Genomic DNA, 14247 nt, shown 5'->3' with positions numbered 1-14247 from the left:
ACATTCACATGCACACTCACACTCATACACGGATGTGGACATGCGTGTATATACTCATGCACACAACACACACATGGGTTTATGTGCACACATATATACATTTACACACATGCATGCATACTCGTATGCATGTATATACAATACTTGTATGCATGTATTGTATATACAATACACACAGGTGTACACACGCAGCCTCACAAAAACACAAATACGAGCACACTCACATGCACATAGAGACACAAGTGCATGTGCATGCATACACATGGCATAAGTATCCATATTCGCATACATGCATGCTCACTCACACACTGACTCACATAAATATCACACATGTACACGTATGCACATACACTCACCCGTTTACATATTGTGATATTGAGAGTTATTGCCCCACACATTTAATGTTTTGCTTCTCCTTTAAAATGTGAAGATTCCAGCGAAGAGCCACTTCGCTGGAGTGGCTCTTCAAAGAGCTTACTAACTGTAAGCAGTTGGTTATTTTACTTCTTAGTTTAAGTGGGATGCTGAAAGTAGGTTTTGATAAGGAGAAGGAGAACAACCTTGAGTCTGAGTTTATGGAAGCAAAATTTCCCTGGATGCACAATTTTTTCAGGTACCCCCTCCCTGAAAGGGTGTGGCTGGACCAGACAGACTGACTTCTTCCTAGGTGAAGTTCAGAGAACCCTCAGACTGTCTGAGTCTGGAGGTGCCTCTAAAGAGCCTTTGGTCTAATCCCCTCATCTTATAGACGAGGAAACTCAAATTCATTGAGATTAACCAGCTTCATTGATTGTACTTCCAAAGTATATTTTAATCCGCTTCCCTCCTCCATAGAATCAAATGAAACCTGGAAGGGCCATCTGCCAAGTCAGCATAGTTCTTTTACCAGAAGACAAGGAGGAAGGGATGATGGACAGACAAAAAACAACTGACGTCCATGGCTGTATCTTAGCAGTAGTCCAGAAGTTTTTGCCCCAGAGATGAATAGAAGTAAACAAAGAGGTCAGTCATGATGGGGAAGGGTGGCCGAGGAGGCGTGTCCCCAGTATGAAGATTGGTTTTGGGAGAGAAGGGATGAAATGGAGCCAAAGTAAAAGAAAGGAGGAGTAAAAGTGGCTCTCTCTCTACTGAGGCTCATTTAGAAGCACTACAGTTCAGAGCTTGTAACTCCAGAGTTCTTCAGAAATGTGGGAAAGTCTGTGGGGCACGTCACAAATGGCTGAGGATGTGGGTGACTTTATGGAAGCATGTCCCCCCCACATTTTAGATATGGGTGAGGTACATATTATTCCTGGGTCTTAATTTTAGTACTTTTCCTTTTATCACATTTATCCTTACCTGTGCAGGATTTATTTTTTTCCTGAGAACAATAAGTTACTTCAGAGGGAATCAACAGCTGGCCGAGTGCTTCTCCTTAGAAAATTTATTTCATTTGCATTCCTGAGTCAGCTAATGTGCATTTAGAGACAGTTAGCTACAACTCTATAACGTCCATCCGCAGTCCTCTACACTTTTACTTACTTATTATTGTTATTATTTTAGAGGTTGTTTTTTCCCTTATCCTAAATGGAAACTAATGATATCTACTATTAAATTTTGCCCTATTATTAAATTTTAACCAATTTCTTGATTGGGGTATTTATAAAGTATAAAGTTTTCAAAATTCAAATTTGAAAACTCTGGCCTTCAGACATAAAAGAAATGTCTCTTCCACCTCTGCCTTCTCCAGGATCTCTCACCAGGGCCTAGCACTTACTCCATCACACTTTTACACACTTCAGTGCCCGAGTCAGTAATCACAGGGGACAATAAATCCCAGTGTTGGAAGCTTGGGGATCTGGTGTCAGGAGGACCCAGATGCAAATCCCAGGTTTGCTTCAGCTTCCTCATCTGTAAAACAGGAATAATCAGAGTACCTATTTCATAGGGTGGCGGTGTGATTTTGGGAAATGTACTTAACCTCACACAGTTTGCTCACCTGTAAAATAAGGCCATCAGTAGCATCTAAGAAGGAAAGGGGGTGAGGTAAATAATGTGTTTACACAATGCCTGGAAAATTGTAATTTTAAGAAATAGCTACTACTTTTTTTTCTTTTTACAATACTTGTCTTGCAGTAGGCTTGAACCACTCTGGAGGAGACTTATGGGCCAATTCACCTTCGTTCACTCATGAATACAACCTCTTCATAGGCAGCCTCTGCATGTCATCTTGAACATTGCTTCTCCCCTGTGGCAACTCAGGACACCATCAGCTGAGGAGGGCAAAAGCCTTGCATTAAAATCTGTTGTACATGTGCTTGTAAAGATTCTTTAAGGCCAGTGTAAATCACTGCCACCTGGAAGTTGACAGCCCTTAGCTTCTGACTCTCTTCCTTCTCCCTCCCCTTTTGTACTTGGCTAGATTGCCATGTACTGGAAGCAAAAGGCTGAGGGCATAAAAGGAGGTGAGTGAACTATCACAGCTCAAGTCCCGCTCTATCCAGCCCCAGAGGTGAATCATCCTTTTGTCTGCTGTATCCTACCTGTTATTTACTTAGCCGTTTCCCTAAGATTCACTGCCATAGTATTGCAGTGCTTGTGTTCCAGTAACCCTTATTTTATTTAAGAATGGCCCCAAAGCACAAGAGTAGTGATGTTGGCAATTCAGATATGCCCAAGAGAATTGCCAAAGAGATAGTCCCTCTTTTAAGTGAAAAGGTGAAAGTTCTCAACTTAATAAGGAAAGAAAAAAAATTGTATGCCGAGGTTGCTAAGATCTGCGGTAAGAATGAATCTTCTATCCGTGAAATTGTGAAGAAGGAAAAAGAAATTCATGCTAGTTTGCTTTTGCATCTCAAACTGCAAAAGTTATGGCCACAGTGCGTGGTAAGTGCTTAGTTAAGATGGAAAAGGCATTAAATTTATACAATAAGATATTTTGAGAGATATCACATTCACATAACTTTATTACAATATATTGTTATAATTGTTCTATTTATTATTAGTTACTGTTCTCTTACTGTGCCTAATTTATAAATTAAACTTCATCATAGGTATGTATGCAGAGGAAGAAACATAGTATATATAGGGTTCAGTACTATCCGAGGTTTTAGGCATCTACTGGGGGTCTTGGAATGTATCCCCCACGGATAAGGAGGACTAGTGCTTATTATCTGTGACTGCTTTTGTGCTACAATGTCACAGTTGTGACAGACTGTACGACCTACGAGCTTAAATATTTATCATCTAGTTCTTTAAGATAAAGTTTGCTGACTTCTGCCCTGTTTAAATAACAGAATTGACTAGATAGAGTTGTATAAAGATGTTAAAGAAAAAAAAAAAAAAGACCAGTTTGTTCCTATTACATAATTCCCTTCCTTCAGGGAAAGGGTTTAAATAGTTTTATTAAGATTTTGATGTTAAGACGTCAGTGGGAAAACTTTCTGATTTCTTATTACTTTGTCAGATAACTAGGCAATTTGGTAAGATTCAGGTCATAGTACTGAAAGGTTTTTGAGAGTTAAAGATAAGTGGAATGCGTTTGAAAAAGCTCTGCTATTGAGAATGGCTGTAGCCTAGGAAGAACCTGGCAGAGAAGGAGTAGAAGAAAAGTTTCTTCTTCGAAGAAAACTTTGAAGTCTCTTGCTTGGGCAATTTTGATTTCCTCTGAGCAATAAATTAAACAAGATCTGCAAAATAAACACATCACAAACACAAAATTGATACATTTTCCAGCCCACTTAATTTTTAAACAATGAAAATAATTTTATTTAGTATCAATACAAATCATATTTTTGCTTTTACTAGAAACACCTTATTATAATAGTATTTTAAATGAGATCAATGAAACAGAATACGTCAGTCAGTTTTATCCTTGTAATGTGACTGACAAAGGACTCCTGGAATGTAAGTGACAGCTCTGCTGTTTTCTTGTGTTTGCTCTTCAAAAGTTTGCTTTACTCAAATTTGATTTTACAAAAGACCTATATTAGTACCTGTTTTCACTAACTGAAAGATACCTGACGAGGATTTTCGCTTTTACAAAAAAAGTTGAAAAGCAATAATAGCATTCAGCATTTTACAGCCAGCCTTTTATTTTTTTTATTTTTAAAAATTTTCTTGGCTGCCGTGCTGCGCGGCATATGGGATTTTAGCTCCCCGGCCGGGGATTGAACCCATGCCCCCTTGCATTGGAAGCATGGAATCTTAACCACTGGACAGCCAGGGAAGTCCCTACAGCAAGTCTTTTAGATGCAGTGGGTACCCTGAGCAGCAGCGAGAGTGGCACTGCCAACTCCTTCCCAGGGAACTACACTCAGCATCCCAGCAACAAGCAGCCACAGCTTTGAACTGTGTCTGTGAGAATCTGTGCTTTATCTTAATTTATTAGCAAGATGTGTCCTTAGGTAATTGCTTCTTTGCTTTACACTATTTCAGTTTATGAAAGGTTTCATAGGAACATTATACTTTGGGATAATGGGGGAAACATGTACTTGCATTTTTTAAAATTATTTTAAAAAAATATTTGGTTGCACCGGCTCTTAGTTGTGGCAGGCAGGCTCCTTAGTTGCGGCATGCAAACTCTTAGTTGAGGTATGCGTATGGGATCTAGTTCCCTGACCAGGGATTGAACCCAGGCCTCCTGCAATGGGAGCACAGAGCCTTAACCACTGCACCACCAGGGAAGTCCCTGTACTTGCATTTTTAGTATTACCTTTTTTAACAGCTTTGTTGAGATAAAATTTATTTAACATACAATTCGCACGTTAAAGTATATAATTCAATGCTTTCTGTATATTACATTAAATTTTAAAAGTTGTGGTAAAAAAATATAACATAAAACTAGCCAGTTTAAACACTTTCAAGTGTACAACTCAGTGGCATTAATTACATCCACAATATTGTGTAACTATCACTATTTCCAAAACTTTTTCATCATCCCGAAAAATTCTGTACCTATTAAACAATAACTCCCTATTCCTCCCTCTCCCCAGCCCCCTTTTAACCTCTATTTTCTGTCACTATGAATTTGCCTACTCAAGATACTTCACGCAAGTAGAATCATACATTTGTCCTCTTGTGTCTGGTATATTTTGCTTAGCTTGTTTTCAAGGTTCATCCATGTTGTAGCATGTGTCAGAATTTCCTTCCTTTTAATGGCTGAATAATATTCTATTTTATGGATTTTGCTTACCCATTCATCTGCTGATGGACACTTGGATTGCTTCTACCTTTTGGCCATTGTGAATAATACTGCAATGAACACTGGCATATAAGTACCTGTTTGAGTCCCTCTTTTCAATTCCTTTGGAATGGCTGGGTCATATGGTAATTTTATGTTTAGTTTTTCAAGGAACTGCCAAACTGTTTTCCATAGTGGTCGCACCATTTTATATTCCCACTAGCATTGTCTGAGGGTTATGCCAACACTTGTTATTTTACACTTGGGTTGTTTCCACCTTTTGGTTATTATGAATAATGCTGCTATAAACTTTTTTGTACAAGTTTCTGTGTGGACATATGTTTTCATTTTTCTTGGACATATACCTAGGAGTAGAATTCCTGGGCCATATAGTAATTCTATGTTTAATCTTTTGAGGAACCACCAAACTGTCTTCCATAGCAGCTGCATCATTTTATATTCTGACCAACAATGTAGGAGGGTTCCCATTTCTTCATATTCTCGTTGACACTTGTTATTTTCCATTAAAAAATTATAGTCGTCTCAGTGAGTATGAAGTGTGGTTTTGATATGTATTTCCTTAATGACCAATGATGTTGAACATCTTTTCATGTGCTTGTTGGCAATTTGTATACCTTCTCTGGAGAAATGTCTAATCAAGTCCTTTGCTCATTTTTAAATTGTGGGCTTTTTTTGGGTTGAGCTTTAAGAATTTTTTATATATTCTGGATACTAAACCCTTATCAGATATATGATTTGCAAATATTTTCTCCCATTCTATAGGTTGCCTTTCTACTTTCTTGATAATGTCCTTTGATGCACAAAAGTTTAAAATTTTTATGAAGTTTTGTATGCTGCAACTTTGCTGAATTCGTTTATTAGCTTTAGTTTTTTTGTAGGTTCTTTGGGATTATCTACATATAGACCTTGCCCCCCCACAACCCAGCCCAATTCATATGTTGAAATCCTAATGCCCAGTGTGATGGTATTAGTAGGTGGGGCTTTGGGGAAGTGCTTAAGGTGGAGCCCTCATGAATGGGATTAGTGTCCTTATAAAAAAGGATCCAGAGAGATCTCGAGCTCCTTCCATCAAATAAGGACACGGTGAGAAGGTACTAGATATGAACCAGTAAGTGGGCCCTCACCAGAAGGTGACCATGTTGGCATCTTGATCCTGGATTTTCCATTTTAACTGTGAGCAATAAATTTCTGTTTTTTATAAGCTACCTGGTCTGTGGTATTTTGTTACAGAAGTCCAAATGGATTAAAACACTTAGGAAATGAATACAGGCTCCTTCCAGTGATGATATTACCAATACTGTGCTATTGGTAAGATACAATAACACAGCCTACGTTAAAATGGCACAGTAGTTTAATCCCTAGAATCCAAGACAACAGATGTGAGGTATCCAATCCTATAGGAACTAGTTGTGTTTCCTACTGTAGCCAAAAAGATTTGTTTAGATACAACAAAGCTGGTTTTGTAATTTATAATGCACACACACACAACACATACACATACACACATATTCGTGCACCCACATATTTATTCTTTCCTTTGGTTTTCTGGCATTTCCAAGTTTGTGGTAAAAGTTTCAACATGATTTTTTTCTCCAGAATGCAATGGATCAGACATCACACCTATGCAAACTTAAGGAGCCTATTCAAATTTTAGGAGAACCAGACACTTATCCAAAGGAGACAGAAAGAACTGCTGATACTCTCACAGGGAGTGTCTCTGTGTAAAAAAGTTTGGAAGGTGGAAATGGAGCTCCTGGAATTGTATTCAAAAGACTTGTTTAGGAAGGTCCGTGTTAGCAGGCTTCACCCGATGGGGGATTTAACAGTGGATGAGTAGAACAGGACTGAAGACAACTGCTTCTTCTGGAGGAGGGACAGCCTTACGCAGATTGGTGTGGAATTCACCAGAAGCTCTTTTATGTCAAACTTTTTTCAGGATCCAGCTTTATAAATAAGCCTAAACAACAAAGTAACAGAAGACGATTATAAGTCAACTGACTTCAATGTGATGGGACTTCTCTAAGTAGAAATACATATACACACACACAAGAGCACTTTGATTCATATTGGTACCTTCAGGATATCTGCCCACTCTCATTTTTCAGCCAAATTAAGAATCAACTTTTGGGGACTTCCCTGGTGGTCCAGTGGTTAAGAATCCGCCTTCCAATGCAGGGGACGCGGGTTTGATCCCTGGTTGGAGAACTAAGATCCCACATGCCACAGGGCAACTAAGCCCACGTGCCGCAACTATTGAGCACGCAGGCCACAACTAGAGAGCCCACGTACAGCAACTACACAGCCCACGTGCTCTGGAGCCTGTGTGACACAACTAGAGAGAAGCCCCGCTCCACACTGAGGAGCCTGCGCACCACAGGGGAGGGTCCCGCGTGCTGCAGTGAAGATCCTGTGTGCCCCAACCAAGACCCGGCACAGCCAAAAACAAATAAAATAAAAACAATAGAATTAAAAAAAAGAAAAGAACCTTAAGAAAATTTATTAAAAAAAAAAAAAAAAGAATCAACTTTTGATTCTCACAATACTGTATTAGCTCTCCTGGGTAACCAGGTCCTCTGCCACTTGGTCATTTCATGGTTCATTACCACTTCCACTAGAGATAGTCAAGGAAGTGAAAGGAATGAAAATTACAACTGAGCCGTCTGTTACCTTTATGATACTGAAAGGTTTAGTGAGACAGTATAAACCACAGCCTGGAATAGGATTTTTAAATTGACTGTGGATTCAAATTATTCATGATCTTCCTCCTGCTTCTTTTATCTATCATTCCTGCAAACAGCTGACACTTAAGGGAAAAATGAATTTCTTAAACAAGACACAAGAAGCATTAACTATAAGGGAAAAAATTTAATAAATGTGACTACATTTACATTAAAAACTTCTGTTAATATGAACGATAACTTAAAACAAATAAAAGACAACTTATATACTAGAAGGAGATATGTGCAACTTATATAGCCAACAAAAAGATTCGTTTTATAAAAAATAAAAAATTCCTATAAATCAGTAAAAAAAAAAAAGAGGAAAAAAACCAATAAAAGAGGCTGAGAAATCAGGAATTTCACAGAATAGGGAACAAATATGGTCAATAAATATATGAAAAGATGCTCAGCTCCATAGGTAATCAGGGAAATGCAACTTTAGATCACACTGAAATACCATTTTATAACCATTTGATTGGCAAAAATCAAGAAATTTGACTTTACCAATTGCTAGAAAAGATAGGGATCAACAGAATGTCATATATTGCTGGTGGGAATGTAATTCGGTACAGCTTTAGAAAACAATCTGGCATTTCCCTGTAAGGCTGAACACTCTTATACCCTCCAACCCAGAAATTCCACTCCTAAGTATATGCCAAGCTCTTGCCCATATACACCAGCAGGAGACATGAATAAGAATGTTCATAATAGCGCCATTCATAATAGTCAGAGGCCCACCATTAGAGGAAGAGATAAATCCATTGTGGTATAGTCACACAATGGAATATTATACTGCAGTAAATGAGCAAACTTCATAGCCAACAACATGGGTGAACTTCAGTAACATGAAGCTGGGTAGAAAAAAAAATATCAAGTCCCAGAAAAGCACATATAGCACAATCTCTTTTCTACAAAGTTCAAAAACAAACAACTAAACAATATATTACTTAGGCACAAATATATTCTTAATCAAACTTAAAAAAAAACCAATAAGGTATAAAGGAATGAAAATCACAAAATTCTAGATCAGTTACCTCTGAAGGAAAAACAGGAGGATGAGGTGGGGAAAAGTAATTAGGTAGGGATATAATATTATTAAGATTCTGGTTCTTGTTTGATTGTAGGTTTCAGGATGTTTATTATTAAATTAGAAAAATAATACATTAGTGAATGAGTAAGTAAAAGATGACCATTCACGTACCAATAATGGCTGTGTATCCTAAATCAAGGATTCTGAGTAACCGAAACATGTGCATCTGAGGTCCATTAAAATAAAAAATAAAAACAACAAAAAGGGACTTCCCTCGTGGTCCAGTAGTTAAGACTCCATGCTCCCAAAGCAGGGGGCCGGGTTCGATCCCTGGTCAGGGAACTAGATCCCGCATGCTGCAACTAAGACCTGGAGCAGCCAGATTAAATAAATAAATAAATAAATAAATAAATAAATAAACAAAACAAAACAAAACAAAAAGCATTGGATATCTAAATTAACTTGTCTAAGTCTGAAGCTACTGAAGGTGAGGCTTCCAGGACCCCTCACTTGCAAATGCCCTGTGACAGCTGACGATATACAAAGTTACTCATTACAACAGTATTTGCAAGAGCAAAAGACTGAGAAAATATCCATGTCCAGCCTCTCCAACTCCAATCCAACACAACAGGGCTCATTCTTGTTAACTCTTTTTCCATATCTGGAACTCCTCTGATGTGAGAAACCTGGCTCCCGTCACGGCTGCCAGCCTGTGCAGACGCCACCCTCTCCCTGTGGGCTCTGACACCCACGCTGCTCCCCATGTGGACTCCTTCCTTCCCATAGTTGGGCTCTGACATCCTGTGCTGGGCCACTCCCCTGTGCAGACACCCTCCACTCCACTCAGGCTCCCAGACAGCAATGGGCTGTTGTAGCCACCCCTCCCTGTGGCTTCCCCCTTATCCCCCAGCCTACCATGCCCGACTCTACCTAATAGTTTTAGAAATATTTAGGAAGGAAGGAAGGGGTGAAATGGAAGGAAGAAGAAAAAGGCAAGAGAATGGGAAGAACCTCTCTATTTTTTCTACACTGATGATAAACACATTCACTGTCCTGTAGCTTGTGTTTTTCATTCAATATATAGTAATGAGAAATAGCTCCATACCATACAAAAAGAGTTTCCTTATTCTTATTTATGGCACCACAATATTCCACAATATTTTTTATGGCACACACAATATAGTTTATGGATGAACTGTAGTCTCTTTACCTAGTCTCCTTTTGATAGATATCTATGTTTTGCCAATCTTTTGCGAGTCCAAATAACACTGCATGAGTAGCACAATTACTGGAACCCTAGAGCAACCTTACACGTTGTAATGTTGCACACATGTTAGCATACCTATGGGATAAAATCCTGAAAATGGGTCAAAAGGTACATGACTATAATTTTGAGAGATATACTAGCTCTCTACCAGCAATGAGTAAGAATACCTTTAACTTGTTCTTTGCATGCAGGGAATTAAGAATTTCTTGGCATGTATGGGTTATAAAACCAAACCAAAACAAAACAAAAAAACCCAAAATAAATTAAACCAAACCTAAAAATAGAAAGTGGCAGCTTCTTACCTGTTGCCTCTGAGTACAGGATCTTCTCATCAACACTTCGAACATTACAAGAAAGAAACAATTTCCTCCCCTCAATTTTATCAAGTTGGCTATTTATCACAACAACAGAACAAAGAGGGATAGGTCTGCAGAAAAAAAAAAAAAAAAGAAAAAAATCCAGCTTTTATCAGATTTATGTAGTATTGAGAGATGATCAAGTTAATGACAGGGGTGGAAATTTATGATACCTGGTATCAGTGGGTGCTGTTTTAGATAAAATGCTCCTAAAAGGGGTTGACACCACCAGTTGCTCACACCCCCTTCCTCCCAAGCACCATTGCTCTCAGGCGGCTCCTGGGCACCTGGTCCAGAGACTGCTGTTGTGGGTTAGGTTCAAAGAAATCACCAGATGATTCCAGCTCTGCGATGGCAGAGGCTGTCCCATCTGAAGGGAGCTGAAATCCTTTAAAGAAATGAAAACAGGACCATGGGATGGTCCCAGTCAGCTTCTCTCATTTTCTCTGTCATAATTGAAATTTCTCACCCAATTCCCTTTAGAGTAGTTGTCACTAGAAAGACACCGAATAACAAACTCCTGGTAACAGCTTAATGTGCTAAGTCAGTGCTGTCCAACAGAACTTTCTGTGATGACAAAAATGTTCCACAGCTGAGCTGTCCAATATGGTAGCCACAGATGCCTACTGAGCACTCAAAATGTAGTTATTGTGAATGACAAACTGAATCTTTACATTTATTTAATTTCTATTAATTTCTATTTAAATTTATATAGCTATATGTATCTAGTGGTTACAGTCACCTCTGGGAATCTTAGAGTTATAGTACTATAATGAAAAAGGTATCTCTTTAAAGGTATAATTTTAGTTGGTAGAAACATAATGTAGAGTAGGGAGCTGTGTTTTATGTTCCTATAGTACCATCATGTGGGTGAAGGAACTACTCCATGTGGAAAGGAAATTAACACTCTGATTACCCCTCTGTCCAGTTTTTGCTCCCAGTAGATTTTCCTGAACTTCTCGATGGAACAACTGAGCTTTGCCAATCCAGGATTTACTAAGACCCAGGGGACATTAGGTGTTCTTGCCTGCTCAGCATCTCCCTTTCCTACTAACACTGTGTCTTTCATTTATCCATCTGTCCTACCCCTCACCACACTCTCTCATTCACACACTTACATTCCCCTTTCTTTGGGGAATCACCTCAATTTTCAGCCCATGTAGGTTAACTAGAGTTGACAGCTGACTCTTACCCCCCGTGCCCCCTGCCCGCCCCCCACCCCCCCCAGCGACTGGTTGTGCAGGTGGACATGGGTTGAAACTGTCAATCCTGGAGCTTGTGCTGGAGTCCTTGGGGCTGGGTTCATTTTCTGCTGGAGTTGCTAGGATTGCAAGATACAAGCCTGCCTGGTAGCTGTGGCACTACATTGGGAAAGGCTACCCGAGGATGAAGAAGACCTAAAGGAAACGTGTGGCTGAGACACAGGCACAGATTCCTAATGGCATCATTGAATACCTGCACCCAGCCATAACTGTCTTCTCAACCATGTAAGCCAATATGTGCCTTTTTTCCTTAAGCTATTGTGAATTAAGAGATCTATCCCTGGGACTTCCCTGGTGGTCCAGTGGTTAAGAATCTGCCTTCCAACGCAGGGGACACAGGTTCGATCCCTGGTTGGGGAACTAAGATCCCACATGCCGTGGGGCAACTAAGTCCACGCGCCACAACTACTGAGCCCGCACGCTTCAAGTAGAGAGCCCGTGTGCTGCAACGAAAGATCCCGCATGCTGCAACAAAGATCCCACGTGCCGCATCTAAGACCCGATGCAGCCAAAAATAAAATAAATAAATAAATAAAATAAATATTAAAAACATTATCACCACCACTGATACATTAAAAAAAAAAAGAGATCTATCCCTTACAATGAAAAATTCCTTGATTAATAAGAGAAAGAGAAAGGAGAAATACAAAATAATATAATAACTGTTTATAGAGTATAATTTTCTAAATGCAACTAATATTTAGGCACAGGTAAGTCTGATTGGCATAGAAAGCAGGCTTCAGATCATTTCATTTATCCAGTTTTGTTAGACAACTTACTTAGACTTGTGTTAAAGGCAAAAAAAAAAGATAATAGAGATAAACAAATTTTAAAAATAAAAGAGAAAACATACATATATAACAGAGAGGCTTAAAAAGCTAAATGGTGGCTCTTTGAAAAGGCTAATAATCTCTGGCAAAATAGATCAAGAAAAATGAGAGTGAGCATAAATAAATACTATTGGCACCAAAAAGGACATAACTACATACTTAACTGAGGTAAGAAAAATTGAGAACACTGTGAATAACTTCATGTCAATAAATTTCAAAACTTAGATGAAATGGAAAAGTATGCAAAAAAAAAATTATCGAAATTGACAAAAAAGGATTAGAAAGCCTGAATAGTTGAATAAAAAATACACTGAAGCCCTAAGAGGATAGAGAAGCCACACCCAGGAAGAAGCCCAGGTCTTTGAATCATTTCAGGGGTGAGTCCTTTACTAACTTTCACACACAAGACTATATGTAAACAAAAAAAGTCTATCGATTTAAGTAGGTAAAATGTAGGGTTTGTAATAGTACCTAGTGCTACCCCAACTAATTTACTACAATTTTTTTTTAAGTCCTTATTTTTTACTCCTAGTTTAATGTGGAGAGAACTTGGCCTGTAAAATTTTGACTCTTTACAATATATTGAGATTTGATCTATGGACCAATCTATGACCAGTTTTTGTAAATGTTCCATGAATACTTGAGAAGAAAATGTATTTTTCTCTAATTACTAAATATAGGGGTCTACATATGTCCAATAAATCATACTTATTATCTTGTGGTGTTTAAATTTTTTTTTCTAATTTTTTTTTTTTTTTTGGTCTGTTTGATCAATAATTGAGTGTGCTGGAATCTCCCACTATGAAAATGGATTAATTTCTTCCTATGAATCTACTAATTTTGTTTATATACCTTGAAGTTATTTTATTATGTACATACTGAATTAGAATTGTTACTATCTGCTGCTGAATTGAATCTCATTACTATGAAGTAGTCTTCTCTCTCCCCAATATTACTTTTTTGATAATTTATTATTTTTTCCTGATATTCCAGTTTCTTTTGACTAGCTTTTGCCTGGCATATTTTTTCTTCCATTTTCTGTGTCATGTTTTAGATGTCTCATATAAACAGTTTATAGCTTTTTGTATTTTAAAACTCAATTTTATAGTCGCTTTCTTTGAACTGATGGTTTGGTCCATTTACAGTTAGTGTAATTAGTGATTTATTAAGAGCTATTTCTACCATCTTATTTTGGTGTTCTATTTGACTCTAATGATGCTTTTTTCCCCTCTTTCTTGCATTTCTAAAAATTAAAATTTTCATTTATTTAGTTATTTGGTTTTTACTCTTCTACTGGTTAGGCTTTAATTATATGCACTCATTTTTTATTATTTTAATCACCCTCCCCACTGAAAAATACAAAGATTAATTATGTTCACCACCTCCCCAAACTACATACTATTTTTGTCCAGTATTTTAGCTGTCCTTTTTAAAATCCCCAGAATATAGCCATTATTACTATTTATATATAGACTTTGTTGAGATTTATGTTATCAATATATTTACTGATGTAGTTGCTTATTATTCTTTCTTTCATCCTCCTGCCTAGTGGCATTACTTTCCTTCTTTCTGAAGTATATCCCTTAGAAGTTCCCTAGGT

The 14247-nt window shown here is 38.0% G+C and overlaps 1 protein-coding gene across 6 annotated transcripts in view; it reads right to left on the bottom strand.

The window, feature by feature from the left end:
- Positions 1-6690: 6690 nt before the first annotated feature.
- The window catches only part of THEM4 (thioesterase superfamily member 4), a 45807-nt gene continuing 38250 nt past the window's right edge, over positions 6691-14247 (bottom strand). For 2 of the 6 annotated variants that reach the window (XR_014232598.1, XR_014232599.1), the window contains exons 5-7: positions 10502-10626; positions 9104-9301; positions 6691-7139 (exon numbers count right to left, since the gene is read on the bottom strand). Coding sequence is in view for 3 of the 6 variants with exons in the window: in XM_082347156.1 (XP_082203282.1) it covers positions 7099-7139; positions 10502-10626 (166 nt within the window). In the remaining 3 variants the exon portion in view is untranslated. Of the gene's footprint in view, positions 7140-9103; positions 9302-10500; positions 10627-10728; positions 10944-14247 lie in introns of those variants that run through there. The other 4 variants (XM_082347156.1, XM_082347157.1, XR_014232600.1 and 1 more) reach the window with 3 other exon arrangements.

This window comes from Balaenoptera borealis, assembly GCF_965194805.1.
Source record: "Balaenoptera borealis genome assembly, chromosome: 1".
Lineage (NCBI taxonomy): Eukaryota > Metazoa > Chordata > Mammalia > Artiodactyla > Balaenopteridae > Balaenoptera > Balaenoptera borealis.
This window is presented reverse-complemented; position numbering and strand designations above follow the sequence as displayed.